This window comes from Lutra lutra, chromosome 1 (genome assembly GCF_902655055.1).
Source record: "Lutra lutra chromosome 1, mLutLut1.2, whole genome shotgun sequence".
NCBI lineage: Eukaryota > Metazoa > Chordata > Mammalia > Carnivora > Mustelidae > Lutra > Lutra lutra.
In genome coordinates this window covers 68198613-68224821 of record NC_062278.1, presented here as the reverse complement: position 1 = coordinate 68224821, position 26209 = coordinate 68198613, and the positions used below count along the sequence as shown (strand labels likewise).

The following is a 26209-nucleotide window of genomic DNA, read 5'->3' as shown; positions in this document are numbered from 1 at the left end:
AATTAAAATGGAATTCTAATATAAACTTTCAAATAATCCAGAAGACAAAAAGGGGAGGAAAAGGGAACAACAACAACAATAAGATCAAACCAACAAAACAAATAGTAAGTTGGTATGCTTAAATCCAATTCCATCAATAATTACATTTAATGTTAATAGACTGAACCCTCCAAATGTTATAAAAATGAATAAAAAAGACCTGACTATATGCTCTCTATGGAAAACCTAATGGATGCCTAACATTAAGCCTCCAAAATACATGAAACAGGACAGAAATAAAGTGAAAAATAGATAATTCTATAATTATTAGGAAATTTTAATACCACACTCAGAAATTGAAAGCACTAGTCAAATATCAGTAAAATCAGAGGACCTAATTAATGCTATCAGCCACCTTGACCTACTTGACTTAAAAAGAATATAAAGCAGAAATGAACAAAATTACAGGGAAAAATCCATAATAATAGATAATAATAATAATAATATATACTATTAATATATTAATAGTATAATATATTATATATATAATATATTATATAATAAAATATAATTTTATATAGTTTATTAAATATTATATATAAATATTAAATATATAAATATATAAAATTTATATGATTTATATTATGTATATAAAATATATATTAATATATAATATATAATTTATATAATATATATAAAATATATAATATAATAATATATAATATAATAATAATAATCCATAACCTCTCTCAAAATTGAAAAATCAAAGAATAAAAACTAAGCAAAGAAAAAAAGTTTGACCTTTGTGTAACAGGAAATGTACATTCTTCTCAAGCATACTTGGAACTTCATAGTAATTAATTGTGTATGTCTAATTTAAAGCAAATCATAGTAAATTTTGTAGAACTAGTATCATGCCACATTCTCTGCCTACATTTAAAAATATATAACAAAATATATTTCTAGAAATTAGAAAACAAATGTCTAACTCATAGGTCAAAGGAATATTATAATAGAAATTAGAAAATACCTCCAACTGAATATTAATGAAAATTACACATTTTTAATAAAATTAATATCAAAACTTATAGGATACAGCTAAAGTACTACTTACAGAAATTTTTATTTTCTAAAATAAAAATAGCTGAAATGAAATGTAACAGAATGAACCATAAGAATATGTCAAAATCACTGATATTTGCTTTAAATCATGGTAAGACTGCAGGAATTTAATCTGCTCTATATGAGATATAGATGCTGATGTTTTCAACAACCTGTGAACAGAATTTCATCTTCTTCAACAGGAAATCAGAATTGCAGTTGACCCTTGAACAGCATGGGTTTGAACTGTGTGAGTCCATTAATACATAGTTCTTTTTTAAGTTTTTATTCAAATTCTAGTTAATTAACATACAGGGTAATATTAGTTTCAGGTGCACAAGCTACTCTGGAAAGCAATATGGAGTTTCCTCAAAAAATTAAAATAGAACTACCCTACAATCCAGCAGTTACATTACTAGGTATTTAGCCAAAGAATACAAAAATACTAATTCAAAGGAATAGTTTTTTAAAAATAAATAGTATATAGTACTGCAAATGTATTTTTTCTTCCTATTATTTTCTTTTTTTTTTTCTTCCTATTATTTTCTTAATAACATTTTCTTTTTTCAGGCTTGCTTGATTGTAAGAATACAGTATATAATACACATAACATATGAACTATGTGTAAATTGACTGTGTTTATCACCAAGGCTTCTAGTCAACTGTAGGCTTTTAGTAAATAAGTTCTGGAGGAGTCAAAAGTTATATGTAGATTTTCAACTGCATGAGGATAAGTGCCCCATGCCCCATATTGTTCAAGGGTTAACTGTATAGAAAACAACCCAAACTGATAAATCTGGATATGATGAAACATATGAAAGTAACAAATATCCAATCCAGCCAAAAAGAAATTGTATAAAAGTTGACTGTTGAGAAGAATTGAAGTAGAAAAATTATGAATAAATCATATTTTACACATACAAATAAAAGGCATAAGGAATGGGGGTAAGAGGTGGGGAGAAGAAGTAAACTCATCATAGAAACAAATAATTCTACCTGAGTGGGATATATAGCAAACACCTATCCAAGGTTTTCATAATGTCAATCTTTAAATGAAGCATCTCAAACTAAGTTTGTAAAAGCAACGTAATCTCTAAAGCTGTTAGGTTAAATGTTATAATAATTTAATCATCTGAAGGTGAAGTATGCAACAAAAAAAGGCATGATATAAAAAAGGGCAAATGAACACAAGATGGAATAATTTCATCTTGTGATTTATGGGTCACCAATTATAAAAAACATAATACAAAATTTTACAAATGCGATACTATAATAAATGCTCAGAAACTATAAAGTAGGATGTGTTTGATTAACTGCTAGGATTTGACCTCTCTATTCTTATAAACAACCAATGGTATGATGAAAATATAGAACTTAGATCACCACTAACATTCTCAGAAATAATATGGTCATCAAATAAAAGATATTTATTCATTTGAACTCTTTGTTCTTTCCAGTTAGGTGGAACATAAACTATAAATACCTCCTTTTGATAAGAAAGATAATAAGAAATACAATCTACAGCAAAAACCATAGTTCTCACCTTTGGTGTAATCAAATGGTAGAAATGGAAATAAATGAGAGAATCTAGAAAATGACAAACTATAAAATAGTATAGGAAATAGGTCTGAAAGTCAGATTTATATAATGTCATTCTCACTACCTCCTTAACCCTAAGGACTGCTTCAGATACATCAACCATCCATTCTGCAATTTTTGCTTGGAAAGGTCTTTATAAAAGCATCACAAAGTAGGAAAGTGGATAAACAGGGAGAGCGGTATAATGTGGGGATCTGAAGGAGATATAAAAAGGTATTTAGAACCAGAAGGTATATCCTATCACTTTCTTCCAAACACACTGATACACGTGTTCTACTTCAAGTCAAGGCACTGTATCTCTAGAGTTTATTTCTTTTGAAAGCATACACCTTACCATGTGGAATTGTGGTCTGGAAAGGACGACTTGGGCTTTTCAGGTTCCATAAGGTCAAGCTACCATCTGAATGGCTGCACATGAATTGTTTGCCCTCATGATGCCAATCAATTGAATGAATAGCCTAATGAAATAATAATTAAAGACAAGTAGGAGGGGGAAAGTTGATATGTTATAGCATTCTATATTCCAAAGGAAAAATATTCTGAGGTAAAATTATTATATCAACAATACTTAAGAAACATTAATACTTTTTCTGACCCAGATTATACTATCGTCAGCTTCAATCCCCTATAACCTTACAGAAGACTACAAAAACTCATCTCCCGAGAGAAAGAAAAGTTCAGTACATTTCCTAATGTCATTATAGCCTAGAACTTTTTGTTGTAAATTCTATGTCCTTCTTGTATCCTATATGATCCTTTGAAAAATTATTTACATAAAAGTAAAAGTAAGGTTATCAGAAGATAATTTCTGGGAAGGTAGAGGCTTACTTCCACTTAAAGTAGCCAATTTAAGTAATAATTTACATCAAGAGCTACTATCTGAGGGCTTACTATGTGCCAGATCCCTTGCCAAAGTATTTATGTTAACTCTTTTAATTTTATAAAGCAGGTACTATTTTTTTTTCCAATTTACACATGGTGAAATAGGCCTAAAGAAACTGATATGCATGCCCAGGTCACACAATTCAAAGCCAACTTCTATCTAACTACACAACCCATAATCTCAATCACTGTATTGCCCCTAACATATACTATTTATATGACAATTTAAGGTTTAAGCAAGAAAAGTTCAAAAATTCTTTTGTAAATTTACTCTGAAGATATGAGTTACATAAAATTTAAAAGTAATTATTCCATTTCCATATATTGTTTTATTCCCAGTGGTAGCACAATGCTTTGCACAAAGTAGATAGTCAATATCTGTTGAATGAATAAGTAATGTCATTACATATTCCCACACTTTGTATTCTTTCTAAACCAAGAAGTTTATTTGGCCTTTCAGTAATGTGTGAATCACAATGAAAGAAGCTCTAGAAGACATAAAAGCTGAACAAATGTATACAATGTTACCCTTTACTTAAAGGAACTCAAAACTGCAAGATAAGGAAGATTAAAATAAATGAAAGTTAATAATATTGTTTGGAACTTCTAACATTTAGTTTTTATGTATATATATGATATACTAACCTAAGATATGTGTGTTTAAAACTATTATTTGTTTTCTAAATAATAAGTATTATTATTTAGAGTTACAGATAATTGTTGGCTAGAATAATCATTAGACATATCATAAAGGACATAGGATATGAGCTGTACCTCAAGATAAGTAAGATTAATTAAATGAAACATAACATGAAACTTTGGGCTTATGTTTTCTCTCACTGTATTCTTCATTACTAGGTAAACATTTTTTTTTTTTTTTGCCAGCATTCAGTAGAGACAGAAAAAAAAACACTTGTCATCTTCTTCTTTGCTTATTCTCACTTTTATAGATGGCTCAGTGGAAATGTGTTAACTTGATGAACCTCAGTCAATTTAAAGTTCTCTCAGACTGCTCTGCTACGAATGGTGTGGGCAGAGAGAGAATCTCCAGTTTAACCCTTCTTCCTATCTTACTGAATTTCTACCTACTAAAGAAGACAAATAGAAAAATAACAGCTACAACACAAAAGCAAAATAAGTACCATAAAAGAAGTATACTTATTGTACAAAAGAGTAGGCATATAAAACCAGCTTGCTATTAGAGGGCGTCAAACAGTCTATTACTGAAGAGCTGGATTTGAATAAATTTAATGGATAAGTATCCAATTCTTTTAACTTCATTATACCCTACTCCTTTCTTTAAAAAGAGATTTAAGAGTTTTCTAAACACACACACATGCACACACACACACACACAGACACACACACAAATACAACTAATTCAAGAAGAATTTTAAAAGATAGAAAACAAAATATGGAAGATAAAACACTAGCTGGTTTGGTCAACTCAGTGGCTGTGATCGAGTTTCCCCAAAACAAAAAGAGAGAAAGAAAACCCAAAAAGCTGGGTACCAACATGAAAAAAGGAAAAACAGCAGCTACTCAAGGAATTAAAAGGCTATCCTCGTATCAAACTCTGAGGGTTTTCTCTGTAAGAGATTATTTAGAAATATTGATGTAATAAAATAAAAATTTCACAGCTAATATGTAAATTCATATAGTTATTTCTGAAAATTATCTTGGATTTACAAAGCAAAACTTTCAATTCATCTATGGCTATTCAAGGGGCTACTTTGGCAGTTGAAATAGTTTTACAGTGGCCACAAAGTTAATGGGATTTTGATATGCAAAATAGGAAAGAAGAGAGTTCATGATAAGGAATTAGCTGGAGCAAAGGCTTTAAGGTAGGAAATAAATAATATGTTTAGGAGATAGTAATATGTCTGAAGTGTGAGGAGTCTATAGAAGCATACACTGCATTAAACTAAAGAGAAAAGATAACATCAGGGCCTTGAATCTCATGTAAAGGAAAAAAAAACTTGTATTGTTGATAACTGGGAGCCATTCAAAGGTTCTGAGGTAGAGAATTATATGATCTATGGCTTAAAATGATAATCTTATTAGTGAAAGATACTGAAAAGGTAAAATATCAGAGGAAATGCAATTAGTTAAAAGGCTACCATAGTCTTTTAGGCAAAACGTTAACAACTTAGACTAGGACATTGAATGTGGAACTGAAAAAAGAGAAGAAATGAATGAGAGACAATATAAAAACAGAATTAAGAGACTACAAAACTGATAGCATATGAGATATATAGAAGAAAGGATCAAATATGACTCTAAGGGGGCACCTGGGTGGCTCAGTGGGTTAAAGCCTCTGCCTTTGGCTCAGGTCATGACCCCAGGGTCCTGGGATCGAGCCCCACATCGGGATCTCTGCTCAGTGGCGAGCCTGCTTCTCCCCTCTCACTCTGCCTGCCTCTCTGCCTACTTGTGATTTCTCTCTGTCAAATAAATAAATAAAATCTTAAAACACACACACACACAAAATATGGCTCTAAGGGTTACAAATAATTTTGAAAAAATTTAAAATTAAAAACTTTTTTTAAATTTTAAAATAAAAAAAATTTAAAACTGAAAAAGAAAACAGAAAAGTTTTAGATCTTTAAGTATAAATTCAGTACCAGTGAGATATTTATCTGGGCTTATGCAATAGATCATTAGATATATGGATCAAGAGGTCAGGGGAAAAGTAAAGGTGAGAGATACAAGGACTTCAAATTTACTAGAATAAATATTTATATTTGAAATGATGGGAGAAGATATAAAGGCAACCTGGAGGTGAAATGAAGAAGGTAAAGACATAAAATACTCAAGAGTATCTATCATTTAAAGGAAAGCTAAGGAAAGAATCAGTGATGGAGAAAGGAAGGGTGAAAAATGAGGTAGAAAGACAAAAACAAGAGAAGAAACCATTTTGGGGAAGAAACCATTTTTAGGAAGGAGGGGTGATGTAAAGCCACAGGTTTAATGAGGAACTTAAAAGACTATGAAGGGGTCACTATGTATAGTAATCGAGAGATCACTGTATTGTAATCAAGAGAAACCACTTCATAATAGTATTAAGTGAATTGGGGGAAATCAGAGGGGAGATGAACCATGAAAGACTGAGGACTGAGAAACAAACAGGGTTTTGGAAGGGAGTGGGCTGAGGGGATGGCTGAGCCCAGTGGTGGGTATTAAGGACAGCACATATTGCATGGAGGACTGGGTATGGTGCATAAACAATGAATCTTGGAACACTGAAAAAATAAAATTACATTTAAAAAAAGAAAAGAAAAAGAATTATTTCTAAATATGAGAGGTAACGTGCTGAAGAAAGTTTTAAAAGTTTGGCAGTAAAATCATGTATATAACTAAATCCTAAACTCCTAAAATCATGTATATAACTAACTAACTAAAATGATAGGATATATAATTATGCATTAAAGTAAATAGATTATATGCATATATACATGTATATGTATAAGTCAATATTTAAAATTATTTCTAGGTATAAAGTAGGTATAGTGTAGTACTCTACTTACTTAAATATCACTAATGCTTATTTAAACACTTCATTGCAAAATTACTTTTACTCACTTTTTAAGGTTAGAAAGTCTTCCTTTTACAGTGTTTTAGGCCATAAAAAAACTAGTTGAGGGGCGCCTGGGTGGCTCAGTGGGTTAAGCCTCTGCCTTCGGCTCAGGTCATGATCTCAGGGTTCTGGGATGGAGCCTCTTATCCGGCTCTCTGCTCAGCGGGGAGCCTTGCCTGCCTCTCTGCCTACTTGTGATTTCTCTCTCTGTCAAATAAATAAATTAAAAAAAAAAAAGAAGTATTTTGGGCACCTGTGGGTTAAAGCTTCTGCCTTCGACTCATGTCATGACCCAGGGTTCTGGGATCGAGCCCCGCATCTGGCTCTCTGCTCAGCAGGGAGCCTGCTTCTTCCTCTCTCTGCCTGCTTCTCTGCCTACCTGTGATCTTTGTCTGTCAAATAAATAAATAAAACCTTTAAAAAAAGAACAAAACTAGTTGTTTTATCATTTTCTCTGTATGTCCTTTTTAGACGACCTACTCTTTCCAATTGGTTATTCAGATAATATTTGTACTTTTATCTAGTTACTAGTCTTAAGAGAGGAAGAAATATCTAATATCATCTTTGTATTTTGTGTTTTAATAAAAGAAAAGTCTAGCGTAGCTCCCTAGGACCTTCTTTCCTTATGATTCAAGATGCCCTAGAAGTTGATCACAAAGAGCATAATTATAAGACATCACCTGCCAGAGTATTTTCCACCAGTCATGACCAGATTACCCAGTTGTTGTATCATTTACCACTGAACTCTTTCTCACTACAAGAAGTATCCTGTATATACCATAAAACCTTAGTTTCCCAGAACTCTTAAGAAATGAATTAGGGGTGTGTATACTTATGAGATATCCAAAGGCATATATCTTTAAGCACCAAAACTTAAAAATGCAACTGTTATGAGGGGATGGGAGGTAGCACACAAAGAAATGTGTTTTTTAAAAATTTTTTTCTTCCTATTTATATCAGTGTTGCCTTAAATTCTTCTGCATTCTTCTCATATAAGTGCAGGTAATACCAGATAATGATTATTGGCCTGTATTTTCTTCCTATCTCTCCTTACTCCACCATTTTTTAAACTGAATTAAGAGTTTACATGATCACCTTTATTCCCAAAATTACAAGAGGTAATTACACTTTTTCACTTTTTGCCCCAGTCTATCTTCACATTAACATCCTCTGAATGGGGAAATCCTTAATGGCCTAGAATCAATCTTTGAACAACTAAAGTAAAAACCTAATTAAATCTCAACTATGTACAATAAAACTCACTTTAAGATCTTACCCTTATTATTAAGGTTTACTATTTACAAAATCAATATTTATTCTGAGAAGGCAAGTATTATATGATAAGGCCTTTCGAACTGACCTCTTAAGTTTTCTGTCACAGAAAAAGAATTTTCTAAGAAAGGTGTGAATAGTGTCTTTAAAGATTTTAAGGACAATGGGGCAAGACATAATAACCATATAACCTAATGTAAGCAACAGGATAGGTAATAAGCACCAATGTAAATTAAGATGCCAAAAATGGCCCCAAAATAGTCAATCAAGGCAGAATTCTCATTCAGGAGAACAATCCAGAGTTGGAACTCGGGCAAAGGCCAGCAGGCAATATGAAACACTGGGTCAGACCCAAACAGTTACCCAATAATAAAAATATTTGTAACATACAAAGCTTACAATTAGAAAACAGATACAAAGTCATAATATTCTTTTCAAATATTTCAGTAGAAGTGACTTACCTCATCATAATAAACTCTTAGTTCTGCTCTTTTAGACTTCAAGTCCCAGAATACTACAGTACCATTTTCATAACCTATCAGCAGCTGGAAAACATTAGAACAATCATTTTTATAATTCTAACATTAATTTCAACTTGTTCCAAATAAAGCTTAATGTTAATACAATAAAGTAAAATCATATTGTAAAATACAATTATATTTAGAATGCCAATTTTTCCAGAACCTGAATATAGATTTCCTACATTTAAAAAAAAGGCAAATAAACTTTACTTCAATAAATATTTCCCAATGAAATCATCCTCATTCCCAATTTCCAAGAGAAATTGAGGAAATGTGTGTGTGTGTCTGTGTGTGTGTCTGTGTGTATACACATATGTACGTAGAAATAAATAAGAAAATTGGAACAAAAGAAAAATGGGATAGAAAATGAAGATGAAATAAAGGATGAAATGGGATAACTCTAATAACCAATGTATATGCAATTCAGTCCTATGCATTTAAAAAATATGGCATAAATTTGGCTTATTTCTTTATATTAAAATCCTATTTTCTCTTTGACTTATGTCAGTATATTAAACTGGTGATTTATGAACTCTCAGAAGTGGACAAGGTATTCTAGAGATTTGCATCATTAAAAATGGTTATTTATTTATTAATCAATAAATAAGACAACAAAATACTTGGGTTCATTTTAAAATACAAGTATTTGAGAGCAGATAATGATTAATATATAATCATATTCAAGATTCACTCAGTTAAATACTGCTAGCCATGTTGATGATTTTTATTATCATATAATTCTGAGTTACATTTGTAGTTATATTTTATTAAATTTACTGTATCGTTAGTTTAAAAACACAGGAAGGATAAAAAGAGGCCAGTGTTCAAATAATGATAATATTGCCTATGAATCTGCCTTAAGATGATTTTCCTGAAATCCATTAGTAGTATTTCTCTGATGAAAATTCCTACACAATGCATAAAAATGTTCCAATAATTCCAAAACATTAGTGGTAAAAATAGAAAATAGACAGTGGCAACTGAACATAATAAAATAAAAGAAAAAAGAAAAATTTACTCCTAAAAAGAAATAAAACAAAATAAAATAAAATTGATATTTAAAACTTCAAAAAAAAAAAAAAGGTATGGGGATTAAAAAAAAAAAGAAAAAGAAAATCATGTGGTGGTTGTAAGCTACTCCTATACAGCATCCTGAGACCTAATCATTTACCTCAACATTTTATAGCAGAACGCAAAAATTGACAAAAACAAATGAGCTAGTTTTAAAAGCAAATTAAAAAATTCCAGCTAACAGGTCATGAAATCAATGTGTATTTTTTGAAGTTTTAACATATTTAAAGATTTTATTTTTACTATGTTTTATCTTTATTTCTTAACTAAAACATTTTTTAAGTATAGTTGATCTAGAATGTTATATTAGTTTCAGATGTACAACATAGTGATTCAACTTCTATGTTATTCTATGCTCACCACAAATGTAGCCACCATCTGCCACCATACAACTTTATTATAGTATCATTCCTGAGACTTATTCATTCAATAACTGGAAGACTGTATCTTCCGCTTCCTATCACCCATTTTGCCCATTCCCTACCTTTCTCCTCTCTGGCAACCATCAATTTGTTCTCCGTACTTACAGATTCTGGTTTTTTGTTTATTCATTTGACTTTTTAGATTCCACATATAAGTAAAATCATATTTGTCTTTTCTAATCTGATTCATTTAGCATAATACCCTCTAGGTCTATCCAAGTTGTCACAAATGTAACGATCTCCTTTTTTATGACTGCATAATGCTCCATTAAGAAGTTCCACATCTTCTTTATCCTTTTGTGTATTGATGGGCCCTTAGGTTGCTTCAATATCTTGGCTATTGTCAATAATATTGCAATAAACATAGGGGTGCATCTATCTTTTTGAATTAATGTTTTTGTTTTCTTTGGGTAAATACCCAGAGTGGAATTATTGAATCCTATTAGTATTTCTTTTTTTATTTTTTTTTCCTATTAGTATTTCTATTTTTAATTTTCAAGGGTAACCTACTGAATGGAAGAAGATATTTTCAAATGATATATCTGATAAGGGGTTAATATCAAAAATATATAAACAACTCAACACCAAAAAACAACCTGATTAAGAGGCACCTTAAGAACCACCTGGGTGGTTCAATGATTGTCTGCCTTCGGCTCAGGTCATGATCTTAGGATCCTGGGATCGAGCCCCATGACAGGCTCCCTGCCCAGTGGGGAGTCTGCTTCTCCCTCTCCTTTTGCTCCTCCCCCTTTCTCATGCTCTCTCTTATTCCAAATAAATAATTTGTTTTAAAAGCATAATAATCCAATTGAAAATAGGCAGAGGACTTAGACATTTTCCCAGAAAAGACATACAGATAGCCAACAGACACATAAGATAGTCAACATCACCAGTCATCAGGGAAATGCAAATCAAAACCACAATGAGATATCACCTTATACCTGTCAGAATGGCTGAAATAGAAGTTTCATTATTAAACCACATACAATTTGAAAATTGATTTGACAAAAAAATTGAGCTTCTTTACATACCAAATTAAATGGCATAATCACTTGCTAAATTCAAAGTCAAAATTTAGTGTAAACTTTAAAAATATTTGTTAAAATTTATATAATGTCATAAATACTGTAGTAAGATGCATTTTAACTTCAAATCAGCTTTTTACATACTAGAGAAAATGATGTATCATTAAACCAGTCCCTATGGAATCCAAGGAGAGGAGATCTGTAAGTCTAAAAAGTTTGGAAAATCTCACTTAGCAAGAGAATGAATAATATGACCTTTCAAAATTTGAGCCCTAAGATGTAAAGAAGTAATAATCTAAAATGCTATTATATTTTTTCATAGAAACATCTAAAAGATAGAACTTGTTTTGTTTATAAAACACTAGTAATAACTACAGTAAATAACAAAATATAAACTATATAACCTCAAAATGTTGTAAGTTATTGAGATAACTATACGACATTATGATATAGAAAGTATGAAAAAATATTAGAATCACTTAGGGAATTGAGAAAGAGAAAAGAAATTCCTGAAATCTAGGAGACATCTGACAAGATTACTCTGTGACTATAAGACAAAAACAAAATCACACTGCAATCATGTCTGACCACAACAAAACATAAGTATCACCTAGGTCACAAAAATATATTATATATTACATATGTTTATATATAATTATATATTATATTCTTATATGATACGTATATATAATTTTTAAAATTTATCTCTCACAATAGAATTTAAGTACTGTGAAGGCAAAGAAGTAAGGTGACTTCCTGATTACTATATCATCAGGGCCTGGAACAGTATCTAAAGAAAATAAGTACCTGATAAATATCTGTTAAATTAATTATTAAATACCACAAAATCAAAATCACAGATACATATTTCCTAACAACTATGAAATAAAATTTGAAGTCACTGACAAAAATATTTTGGAAACTAAAAAATATACTTCTAAGTAATTATGGTCAAAGAAGAAATTATACTGAAAAGTATGAAACAGAACTAAATAAAAATTCCTTATATTAAAACTTGTGGGATACAGATTTAACTTCATCAAGAGGGAAATTTATTATTTTATAAGAGCATATGAAAAGAAAAAAAATTTAAATAAATTTCTTTTATCAGGAATAGGTGTTTAATTTTTAATAAATATTTTTTATTGAAGAATACATAGAGGGGCGCCTGGGTGGCTCAGCGGGTTAAAGCCTCTGCCTTCGGCTCAGGTCATGATCCCAGGGTCCTGGGATCGAGCCCCACATCAGGCTCTCTGCTCAGCAGGGAGCCTGCTTCCCTTCCTCTCTCTGCCTGCCTCTCTCTGCCTGCCTGTGGTCTCTGCCTGTCGAATGAATAAATAAAATCTTTAAAAAAAAAAAAAAGAATACATAGAGAAAAGCACACAAACTGTGGATGTCTTTAACAAATTATGAAGTTGAATATACCTGTGAAAATTCTACTTGGATCAAAAAATATAATAGAAAATCAAGGAATAGAAAAAAAACAATACAAGATACTCAGAAGCCTATTTCATACCCTTAACCAATCAACATTTCCATCTGCTTTTTATCTTCTCTTTTAAAAGTAACTAAAGACTTCTAACTATAGGTTATTGGTATATCTGTTTTTTACATTTTATGAGTAGAATTATATATTACATATCCTTTTCTGTCCTGCTCCTATTTCTAATCATGGCATTTATAGCAATAATTCATTCACTTTTATTATTATAATAATATTTCATTGTTTGGGTAGGACAATACCATAATTTATTTATTTTATGTTACCATAAACAAATTTGTATATGTCTTTTAGAGAATATATATATGAATTCCTGTCAGGTATATACTGATTCATCGGGTAAGAGTATGTTTAACTTTAATAGATACTGCCAAACAGTTTTCCAAAGTGGTTGTACCAATTTTGATTTCCATAAGCTGCACATCAAAGCTCCAATTCCTTTTCATCTTTTTAAAATAATTAATATTGTTAATGGCTGTACAATGTTAAATTGGAGTATGATAGAAATCTTTGTCTCATTTCAGAATGTAGGAGGAAAGCTTATTAATTCATCATTAAGGAAGATATTTTCATAGTTCTGGGTAATTAAGTTCAGATTAACAAAGTTCCTTTCTTCTAGTGTAACAAGAAATTTTTATCACAAAGGGAAGTTGATTTTTGTCAAACACTTTTCTATCTTTTTATTGTTAAACACTTTTTTCTCTGTATTTGTAAATAAGAAAATTCCACTTTTAAAATTTTTTAAAAATTATTTAAATTCAAATAAAATTTAAATTTAATTGCATATAATGCAATATTGGTTTTGGGATAGAATTCAGTAATTTGTCACTTATATACAATTTACATACTTACATACATTGCTCATCATAACAAGTGCCCTCGTTAACAGTTATCATCCATCTAGCCAATCCCCCACACCATCTCCCTCCATCAACCCTCAGTTTATTCTCTATTGTTGAGAGTCCCTCATTGTTTCTTTCACTCCCTTCTGTCTGTTGGGAGATTTTTTCTTTTTATTACTGATTCAATTTCTTTGTTTTTTATCAGTCTGTTCAAACTTTCTATTTCTTCCTGTTTCAGTTTTGGTAGTTTGTATGTTTCTAGGAATTTACCCATTTCTTCCAGATTGACCAATTTGTTGGCATATAATTTTTCACAATATTCTCTTGGATTTCTGTGGTGTTGTTTGTGATTTCTGCTCTTTCATTGGTGATTTTATTTATCTGGACCCTTTATCTTTTCTTTTTGTTAAGTCTGGCTAGGGGTTTATCCAATTAATGATTCATCTGAAGAACCAGCTCTTAGTTTTGTTGATATGTTCTAATGATTCTTTTGTTTCTACATCATTTATTTCTGCTCTAATCTCTATTATTTTCATTCTGCTGGATTTAGGCTTTATTTGCTGTTCCTTTTCTAGCTCCTTTAGGTGTAAGGTTATGTCATATATTTGAGACTTTTCTTGTTTCTTGAGGTAGGCTTCTATTGCAATATACTTCCTCCTTAGGATTGCCTTTGCTGCATCCTAAAGGTTTTGGACTGTTGTGTTTTCATTTTCATTTGTTTCCATGTGCTCTTTTATTTGATCTTAAATACCCTAGTTAACCCATTCAATCTGTAGTAGGATGTTCTTTAACCCTCATGTATTTTTGGTCTTTTCAAATTTTCTTGTGGTTGCCTTCAAGTTTCATAGTGTTGTCTGAAAATATGCATGTCTGAAAAATAGTGTTGTCTGAAAATATGACCACAATTTTTTTACTTGTTGAGGCCTGATTTGTCACCTATTAGGTGATCTATTCTGGAGAATGTTCTGTGTGCTCTCAACAAGAATGTGTATTCTGCTGCTTTAGGATGAAATGTTCTGAATGTATCTTTTAAGTCCATCTGGTCCAGTACATCATTCAAAGCATTGTTTCCTGTTGATTTTCTGCTTAAGATGATCTGTCCATTGATGTAAGTGGGGTGTTAAAGTCCCCTACTACTATTGTATTATTATCAATGAGTTTCTTTATGCTTATTATTAATTGATTTATATATTTGGATGCTACAAAGTTGGGGGCACAAGTATTCATAATTATTAGACCTTCTTGATGGATAAACTCCTTAAGATATAATGGCCTTCCTCGTTTCTTGTTACATACAGTTTTTGTTTTAAAATCTAGTTTGTCTGATATAGGTATGGCTAAGCCTGCTTTCTTTTGATATCCATTAATATGATTGATGGTTCTCTATCCCCTCACATTCCATCTGCAGGTGTTTTAAAGTCTAAAATGAATTTCTTGTAGGCAGCACATAAGTAGATCTTGTTTTTTTAATCCATTCTGATACCCTTTGTCTTTTGTTTAGAGCATTTCATCCATTTATGTTCAGAGTGATTATTGAAAGATATGAATTTAGTGCTACTGTTTTACCTGTAAAGTTGGTGTTTCTGGTGATTTTCTCTATTCCTTTCTAGTCTTTGTTACTTTTGGTCTTTTTAAGAGTTTTTGGTCTTTTTAAGAGTCCCCCTTAATATTTCTTGCCGGGCTGATTTAATGTTCACAAACTCCTTTAGCTTTTGTTTGTCTGGGAAACTCTCTCTCTCCTATTCTGAATGACAGCCTTGCTGGATGAAGTATTCTTGGCTAAATATTTTTCCCATTCAGCACATTGACTATATCCACTGATTTTGAAAAGTCAATTTTGTATTCCTGGGAAGCATGCAAAGTGGTTGTATTCCTTTTTGTCTTCTTTGATTATTGATCAGACTTGCCAAAGATGCATCAGATTATTAGTATTTTTTAAAAGGTTATTTTAGAGAGAGAGAGTACAAGGGGAGAGGGGCAGAAGGAGAAGAAGAAGGGAAATAGACTCTACACTGAGGATGGGTCCCAATGCAGGGCTTGATCTCATGACCCTAAGATCATGATTTGAGCTGAAACCAAGACTTGGACACTTAATTGAGTCACCCAGGTGCCTAAGTCTTATTAGTATTTTTAAAGAATTGTTTTGTTTTTGCTAATGTACAATATTTTTCTTTTCTATTTCTTTTACTGTTTGCTGTCTTTATTTTGCGTTAGAATTCTCTAGAGAAATAGAACCAATAGGATGTATCTAAACAGAAAGAAATTTATTATAAGAAGTTGGCTCAGGGGATTGCAAAGGCTGACTAGTCCCTGGATCTGCAGGACTAGCTGGAAAGCTGGAAATCAATAATGTAGTTTTAGTCTGAGTATAAAGTCATGAGAACTAGAAGAATCAAAGGTGTAATCTCAATCTGAAGGCCATCAGGCTCCAGATCCAGGAAGAGCTCATGTTTCAGTTCAAGGCCAGGGACAGGAAAAAGCTGATGTCCCAGTTTGAAAGCAGTCAGCCTATTTTAACTTGAAGGAAGGTCAGCCTTTTTGTCCTATTCAGGCAACTGATTAGATGAGGCCCACCCACAATAGGGAGAGCAATCTACTTTACTCAGTCTACTTATTTAAATGTTAATCTCATCCAGAACATCCTCACAGAAACACCCAGAATAATATTTGAACAAATCTCTGGGCACCCCACAGTTTAGGTCATGTTAACACATAAAATTAACCATCATATCTTTATTATCTTTCTTTTAGTATCTTTGAGTTTAATTCACTATTTTTCTATTTTTACACTAAGATCATTGATTTACAGTTTTTCACTTTAAAAAATCCTAACAAAAGGTATATATTTCCCTCTAGGCACAGCTTTAGCTATATTCCACAAGTTTTGACATATCATAGTTCTTCTATAATTTAACCTAAAATATATTCTTTGATACTGATTTCTTCTTTGACATATGTTATGCAGAAGTGTAGCAGTTAATTACTAAGCATTTAGGAGATTTCCTATTTATATTTTACTAACAATCTTGCTAAATTCTCCAGAGGTTAGAGGATATATTGAATATTATTATAATCCCAAGAAATTTGTTCAAACAGGATTTATGTTCAACAAATGTACAATTTTGGTAAAAACTCCATCTACACTAGAAAATAATGTATGATATGCAGGTATTTGGTGTAATGTACTATATATGTCAATAATTTTCTTTATCCTCACTAATTACTTCTTTATTTGCTTACTTTTGCTTCCTATGTTTGTGATGGTATTAGGAAGTAGAACCTTTGGCAATTGATTTGATCTTAAAGGTTGAACCCTAAAGAAAATGAGCAATGCCCTTATGGAAGAGACTCTACAAAGCTCTATTTCCCTTTTCACTGTGTGAAGACACATCGAGAAGATGGCCATCTAGAATATGGACCCTCACTATACACCAAATCTGCTGGTGCCTTAATCTTGCCTTTTTCAGCCTCAGAACTATGAGAAATAATTGTCATTTAAGTCATCTAGTCTATGGTATTTTGTTATAGCTACCTGAACCAAGGCATCTACTTTGTCTGATATTAGTATAGCTACAACAGTTTTTTTGTTTGTTTGTTTTTGCTTAGGGTAAACACACTGTATCTTTTCCTATCCTTTTACATTCAACTTTTCTATAACCTTAAGTTTAAAATGTGTCTCTTGTAACAACATGTTATTTTAACACAGTCTGAAAATCACTATCTTTAGACTATTTGTTCACATGTAATATAATTGCTGTCATACTTTAGAGCAAATCTATTTACTTATTTTATATTTGCCCCATCTGTTTAATGTTATTTTTTCCATTGTTGTTCTCTTTTGGGTTAATAATTTTTGTTATCTTAGTTCCCTATTAACTTATCCATTATACTTATATTTATTATTCCTTTAGTATTAACCACATGAATATAAAATGTTTTTATGACTTATTAAACTATAATGTAAATTAGTACTTGTGTTACTTTTTGGAAGCTAGAAGAACCTTGGAACTTTAATTCAACAGACTTTATCCCAACTTTTGACCTATTCTTAACTTAAATACATATTATTTTCCAATGTATTATACTCCCAGAAGTAATTATTTTTATAAAATATTCCCTAGACATACATACATAATTCTTTATTCCTCCTACATCTCTGTTCTTTTATAATCAATTTCATTTTCATAGAGAATTATAGTTTTTTAACTAGAGCAGATTTGCTATTCATTATTGCAAATTATGTTGGGTTGCTATAATTTCATGACGTGTTTTTTAAGGGTGTTCTTGTAGAGCATAGAATTCTGTGTAGGCTTTTTTACTGTAGGTGTTTTTTTTTCTGTCAGTACCTTAACATGCTCACTGAATTGTCTTCATATTTCCCATTTTTTCTGTTAAGATGTCTGATGTTAGTCTTATTTTTTTCTATACTCTGCTTTTAGGATTATTCTCTTTGTCTTTGATATGCCTAGGTGAAATTTACTCTTTGTTAAGTTTGCTTTGAGTCTGTAGTACATATTTTTTATATCTGTCATCAGTTTGAAAAATTATCATCCATTCATTCTTCAAATATTGCTCTGTCACATTCTCTTTTTTCTTCCTCTGGGACTCCAATTCATATATATTCCACGTTTCATTATGTCCTAAATTCTCTTCATCCTTTTGGCTTACAATATTTTCATTTGGATATTTTCTTCTGACCTAACTCCCAGGTCACTAATTCTCTCTTCTTCTGGTTTTTTTTTTTTAAGATTTTTTTTTTTTTTTTGACAGACAGATCATGAGTAGGCAGAGAGGCAGGCAGAGAGAGAGAGGAGGAGGAGGCAGGCTCCCTGCTGAGCAGAGAGCCCAATGTGGGACTCGATCCCAGGACCCTGAAATCATGACCTGAGCTGAAGGCAGAGGCTTTAACCACTGAGCCACCCAGGCGCCCCTCTTCTTCTGTTTATAATCAGTTATTTTGTTTTCAGTTACACTTTTCATTTTTCTGCTGAAACCTCTATCACTTTTATTTATTAAACATTTCAATCACACTTATTTTAAAGTCCACATTTGATAACTGCTATTGAATTTCCTGTTGGTCTATCTCTACTTAGTCTGTTCTCTTGGTTTCTGGTGAATTCTGATCATTCTGATCATTTTATATACCATGTTATTTTTACTTTCAGTATAGAAGTTAAGTGTGGGAGAAACATAGTGATAAATAAAGGCTCTGGGTGATGTTTTATTCTTCCATAAAGAATTTTTAAAAAATTTTATCAGTCAGTTAAACTAAGGTAGATCAACTTAATCCCAAAAGGATTCAGATAATGTTAAGAAAAATTTCAGTTATTTAAAGGACTAGTTTATTTCTGGTTCAACCTTATTTGTAGGGTAAATCCCTTTGGAGTCACACTGAAAGCTTGGAGTGACTATCAGAGACTTTTATTTTTGGCTTACCCTGAACTCCTTTCCTTACTCACACTACTCTTCTGCCCATAAAACTACAGAAAACTCTGCTTATCCTCTCAACCAATGACTTTGGTTACTTAATATCTTAGCTTTCTTTTCAAATAGGAAAATCCCTAGAAGGGAAAATTGTGGCAAGTGTTTCTGGGTTTCTTTCTGTGGAATCAAGAGCTTACAAATGTTCACTGTCTTGGTCACTCTCTGGTGCCCTCAAACCGATTTTCAAAAATATTTTGTCTAGATTTTGTAGTTCTCCCAGTGGTAGGACTGATCTGAAATAAGATAGCCTTCCATTAACAAAAGTGGAGTTACTGTGGATGTTAAACTGTATTCAAAGACATTTGCAGCATTGATGGAGATGATCATTTTTTTTTCCTTAGATCTGTTAATGACAAACTGTACTGATGGATTTTTCTCATAGTAACTATCCTTGCAACACTTGAATAAAACACCATTTATCAGTATTTTGTTTTTGAATATGATTTTGGAGACTGTGTCCTATAAGATATTTTACTTAAGACTTTTCCACTGATATTAATAAATTCAATAAATTCATGTTTTCCTCTGTGCAACTTTTTTCAGGCTTAGTTATAACTTATAAAATAAAAACAAGTTTAATATTTTCCTTTCTTAAACTACTCAGAACACAGGATGGTAACTTTTTCTCTAAAGGGACAAAGAGTAAATATTTTACACTTTCTAGACTATACAATCTCAAAAAAGAAACAAAACCAAAAATAATTTATTTACAATAACAGGAAATAAGCCAGATTTGTCCCATAGGCCACAGTGGCAATCCTTGCTTTAGAATAGTTGATGTAGCATTATATTATAGTAATACTTAGAAATTTAGTATTTCCTTGTAAAACCACCTGGGACTGGTACTTTTATTTGTGCAGAGTAATTAAATAACTTCTTCATTTTCTTAAACTTTCTATTAGTGTCAATGATGATAAATTTATTTCTCTGGGAAATTACCAAATTTAGCTATGCTTTTAAATGTATCTGTTAGAGTTGTATAAAATAGTTTAATTTGGATGTTTAAAAATTTCCTTAGTTTTAGTATATTTCTTCTTGTTTTGTGTGTCATTTGTGTAACTTTGTTTTCCCCTGTTTTTCTTAATGAGGTCAGATAGTAGTTTGCATATTATGTTTATATTCTGTGCAAAGAACCAGCATATTGATTAATTTATAAGACAGCTTAAAAATGGGAGAACTCGGGGTGCCTGGGTGGCTCAGTGGGTTAAAACCTCTGCCTTCGGCTCAGGTCATGATCTCAGGGTCCTGGGATCAAGCCCCCGCATCGGGCTCTATGCTCAGTGAGTGGGGGCCTGCTTCTTCCTCTCTCTGCCTGCCTTTCTGCCTACTTGTGATCTCTGTCTGTCAAATAAATGAATAAAATCTTTAAAAAAAAAATGGAAGAACTCCCTAAGTTCCCCTTTTATTTTTACATTTCCTTCTTGCTTCCTTTCGTTTATTTTCTTGTTCTTTTCCTATCTTTTTGTTTCATATGAATTTGTTTAAATTTCTAAATTTTATATAAGTATTAAATGCTATGTATTATTTTATAATTGTTTTTATTTCACAGAAATTTTATTTCATAATTCATATGTAGTATTACAGTATTGTTAATTTTAATATATTTGTCAATTTTGGTTTGTATTATCTATTTGACCTCATAGTTTTGTTTTGTTTTTTTTATAAAGAAATGAAGTGGAAATGAATTTTTCCTTTCAGATTTTTTATTATTGTGTTTCACTCTCTATATGAAATGCACAATTATACTGCTTGGGGATCAACAATTTTTCTTCATCAGATCACTCAAGTTCACCCCTAAGTGGAGATGTAATTGAGTAGCAATGTCTAGATAATAACCAATTATCTGACATGTGAGGCAAGCCTGAATTCTGTCTTCCTCCATCAGTTGGTTTTAGGTATTCTACCTCCACCCTGAAACCACATATATGGGTTAAGAGAAAGGCATTGTTGCAACAGATGAAATTCTAGGACCTCCGTTTATCTAATTATGCCTTTTAGACAGCTGAAGGCTAATTTCCTGAATAAATCACTTCCTATATAAAATGGTTTGTCAGTTCCCTCACCCACTTGTATGATTTAATGAGTATTATACCATCTAATTCATAACGGACAGCTCAGGTTACATTGTCATTTGGTGTCTCACGGTTGGGCGTTCAGTCTCTACAAGAGCTCATTATACCAGGAGTTGCTTTGAAAAAGGAGAATAGCTGTTGTGACTTTCTTGCTGGGCTTTCCAACAGATCATTCTTATCTACCAGATATATTAAGCTCTATCAGATCTACTAGATCATATGCACCAAGTAATAAGGTGGCCTGCAAAGCAGCTTAGACTTAGTGAAGAGGCATTTCACCTCTAGATCCCACTTAAAACCAGCAGACTTTTTGGATAATCATAAAAAATGATTTGAAACAGTAATTTTGAAGATATTATATACTATTATCTGAACCCAAAAAGGCCCATCAAATGATATTACATTCTCTTAGCAAAGAGAAATACATAAGCTTATGCTTTACCTTAGAGGAAATACCCCTGCATGCCCCAGACCACTGAATCCTCAATATCATCACATATAAGACAAGGTCCTAGATCTTTCTGGAATTTTCTTCCCAGCCTCTGACACAAATCTTGTTAGTTACAGAGGTGCTTGCCACTTTTTCTCACCACATCCAATTAGTATTATATAATAAGGAAAATGAACTCATATCCTTTCTAAAGAATGTCAAGACAATCAAGTTTTCCTAAGACTATATTATGACAGAATATAAAAAATAATGTAGTCCTGGGAAAAAATTATGAAGTTATACTGCTTTCCCTTTCTATAAAAGCAAACTGATTTTAATCTTCTCTACTGAAATACTGAGAAAAAAAGTTCACTAAATCAATAATTGTTAATCAGGAGACACACTGATATTGATCTGCACCTTTAGAAGTATCAAACAGCAAAGCCACTGTCATTGGGGCAATCTCTTGGTTAATTTTACAGTGGTCTACTAACACCAAGCTAAATCATCTTGTTTTTTGCAGAACCCAGACAATGGGATTCAACAAGGATATATCAGTGACCACTTATTGCATCATTCAATTCTAATTGTGCTAAATCTCTGCAACTCTTCCAGAAATACCTCCTGACATCCGTTTACAATCATGGCAAGGAGAGACAAGTTTTAGGAGTTTTCATTTGTCCCTTCCAATTGTAATGGCTCTAATTCCAAAGTCAGAAAACCAGTAAGAGAATTATGACAGCTTCTGTGCATATCTATACAGATTATACAGTTGTGGTGTAAAATAACTGGGTGTGTCTGAAAACCCATTGGACCTACTATGAGATACACTTTAGTCAAAAGATCATTTATCACTTAGATACATAATTTCATATGCCATGAGTCTAACTGGAGGATCACACTTTTTGGATCTTTTGATATTAATGCCTCCTCCAACCCTATAGCTAATAATACTAGAAAAGTAAACAGTTACTTTTGCAAGTGACCATAGATACTTCCATAATTACAGTATGTACATATGGAAGCACTTCAGGGTCCTTCTTCAGAGGCAACTGGCCTCTCGCTTTCCATCAGTGGGCTCTAGATCTGTGAGCTGGCTTATATCTGGAAACCTGATGAAGTCCTGTGAATTTCCACTTTGATGGTCAATGTCAAGAGCTGATTTTTTTTTCTGATTGTGCAAATCAAACAATATCCCAGTCAGCTGTTCACCTAATTTTGCTCCTAGAAACAGCATGATATATATTAGCTATTACCATAGATATCTGTATTGCCATCCAGGCTTACTGCTTGCTATGGCAATTATGTTTATATTGCCAGATGGTCAAATATTACCACCTGGCCTCTACCAATCCATGATATTTAATCCCCAGAGATACTATGGAACCTGGATCTCTGCCATCATCTACTGTCAACAAAGACCTAAAAAAGACAACCCCTACCAAACTTCTCAAATAGACTTGTACTCATTTTTCTAGAGCACTTATTAGGTTAAGTGAAGACATTGTCTTTAAGAACCCTCTAGGAGGTCAGGAAAAATATGTCTATTTTAACATTCTCATCTCCCTATCTTCTGACCTCCTCTTTAATATTATACCAAAAGCCCTAGATTCTCTACTTTATTTACCATATGTCTTTGTTAAATCCATCTTCAAGGGGCCATTCCAGCAAATGATTAGGACCAGATCCAGGTGTCCTTCTCAAAACACTGTCCAAATCCACGGTTGAGTGCCCCATGTAAATGAACTCCCCTATAGGTAACTCCTATGATCAAACCCTTAAAAAAAACAATGTTCCTTAGAAAACCTGAACAGACCCATAACCAGTAAGGAGATTGAAGCAGTCATCAAAAATCTCCCAACAAACAAGAGCCCAGGGCCAGATGGCTTCCCAGGGAAATTCTACCAAACATTTAAAGAAGAATTAATTCCTATTCTCCTGAAACTGTTCAAAAAAATAGAAATAGAAGGATAACTTCCAAACTCATTTTATGAGGCCAGCATTACCTTGATCCCAAAACCAGACAAGGATCCCATCAAAAAAGAGAATTACAGACCAATATACTTGATGAACACAGATGCGAAAATTCTCACCAAAATACTGGCCAATAGGATCCAACAGTACATTAAAAGGATTATTCACCATGACCAAGTGGGATTTATTCCAGGGCTGCAAGGTTGTTTCAACATCCGCAAATCAATCAATGTGATACAATACATTAATAAAAGAAAGAACAAGAACCATATGATACTCTCAATAGATGTTGAAAAAGCATTTGACAAAGTACAGCATCCTGTCCTGATCAAAACTCTGCAAACTGTAGGGATAGAGGGTATATACCTCAATATCATCAAAGCCATCTATGAAACCCCCCCCTACAAATATTCTCAATGGAGAAAAACTGAGAGCTTTTCCACTAAGGTCAGGAACACAGCAGGGGTGTCCATTATCACCACTGCTATTCGACATAGTACTAGAAGTCCTAGCCTCGGCAATCAGACAACAAAAAGAAATTAAAGGCACTCAAATCAGCAAAGAATAAGTCAAACTATCACTCTTTGCAGATGATATGATACTTTATGTGGAAAACTCAAAAGACTCCACTCCAAATCTGCTAGAACGTGTATGGAAATTCAGTAAAGTGTTAAGATATAAAATCAATGCACAGAAATCAGCTGCATTTCTATACACCAACAAGACAGAAGAAAGAGAAATTAAGGAGTCAATCCCATTTACAATTGCACCCAAAACCATAAGAAACCTAGGAATAAACCTAATCAAAGAGGTAAAGAATCTATACTCAGAAAACTATAAAGTACTCATGAAAGAAATTGAGGAAATCACAAAGAAATGGAAAAATGTTCCATGCTCATGGATTGGAAGAACAAATATTGTGAAAATGTCTATGCTACCTAAAGCAATCTACACGTTTAATGCAATCCCTATCAAAATCCCATCCATTTTTTTCAAAGAAATGGAACAAATAATCCTAAAATTTATATGGAACCAGAAAAGACCTCGAATAGCCAGAGGAATGTTGAAAAAGAAAGCCAAAGTTGGTGGAATCAGAATTCCAGACTTCAAGCTCTATTACAAAGCTGTCATCATCAAGACAGTAGATACTGGCACAAAAACAGACACATAGATCAATGGAACAGAATAGAGAGCCCAGAAATAGACCCTCAATTCTGTGGTCAACTAATCTTCAACAAAGCAGGAAAGAATGTCCAATGAAATAAAGACAGTCTCTTCAACAAATGGTGTTGGGAACATTGGACAGTCACATGCAGAAAAATGAAACTGGACCATTTCCTTACACTACACACAAAAATAGACTCAAAAGGGATGAAGGACCTCAATGTGAGAAAGGAATCCATCAAAATCCTTGAGGAGAACACAGGCAGCAACCTCTTTGACCTCAGCCGCAGCAACTTCTTTGTAGGACCATCGCCAAAGGTAAGGGAAGCAAGGGCAAAAATGAACTCTTGGGACTTCATCAAGATCAAAAGCTTTTGCACAGAAAAGGAAACAAACAATAAAACCAAAAGACAACTGACAGAATGGGAGAAGATATTTGCAAACGACGTATCAGATAAAGGGCTAGTATCCAAAATCTATAAAGAACTTATCAAACTCAACACCCAAAGGACAAATAATCCAATCAAGAAATGGGCAGAGGACATGAATTTCTGCAAAGAAGACATCCAGATGGCCAACAGACATATGAAAAAGTGCTCCACATCACTCAGTATCAGGGAAATACAAAGCAAAACCACAATGAGATACCACCTCACAGCAGTCAGAAAGGCTAAAACTAACAAGTTAGGAAATGACAGATTCTGGCAAGGATGTGGAGAAAGGGGAACCCTCCTACACTGTTGATGGGAATGCAAGCTGGTGCAACCACTCTGGAAAACAGCATGGAGGTTCCTCAAAAGTTGAAAACAGAGCTACCCTATGACCCAGCAATTGCAGTACTGGGTATTTACCCTAAAGATACAAACGTAGTGATCCGAAGGGGCACATGCACCTGAATGTTTATAGCAGCAATGTCCACAATAGCCAAACTATGGAAAGAACCTAGATGTACATCAACAGATGAATGGATAAAGACATGGTATATATATATATATATATATATATATATATATATATATATATACACACACACACACATATACACACACACACACACACACACACATACACACACACAATGGAATACTATGCAGCCATCAAAAGAAATGAAATCTTGCCATTTGCAATAATGTGGATGGAACTAGAGGGTATTATGCTTAGCAAAATAAGTCAATCAGAGAAAGACAACTATCATATGATCTCCCTGATATTAGGAAGTCGAGGGGGTTTTGGGGGGGTAGGAAAAGAATAAATGAAACAAGATGGGATCGGGAGGGAGAAAAACTATAAGAG

At 32.5% G+C, this 26209-nt stretch overlaps 1 protein-coding gene across 5 annotated transcripts in view; it reads right to left on the bottom strand.

The window, feature by feature from the left end:
* STXBP5L (syntaxin binding protein 5L) overlaps positions 1–26209 on the bottom strand; it is a 411169-nt gene that overhangs the window by 200873 nt on the left and 184087 nt on the right. For all 5 annotated transcript variants that reach the window (XM_047726199.1, XM_047726189.1, XM_047726217.1 and 2 more), the window contains exons 8-9: positions 8872–8955; positions 3014–3137 (exon numbers count right to left, since the gene is read on the bottom strand). In XM_047726199.1, the coding sequence (XP_047582155.1) occupies positions 3014–3137; positions 8872–8955 (208 nt within the window). The remainder of the gene's footprint in view (positions 1–3013; positions 3138–8871; positions 8956–26209) is intronic.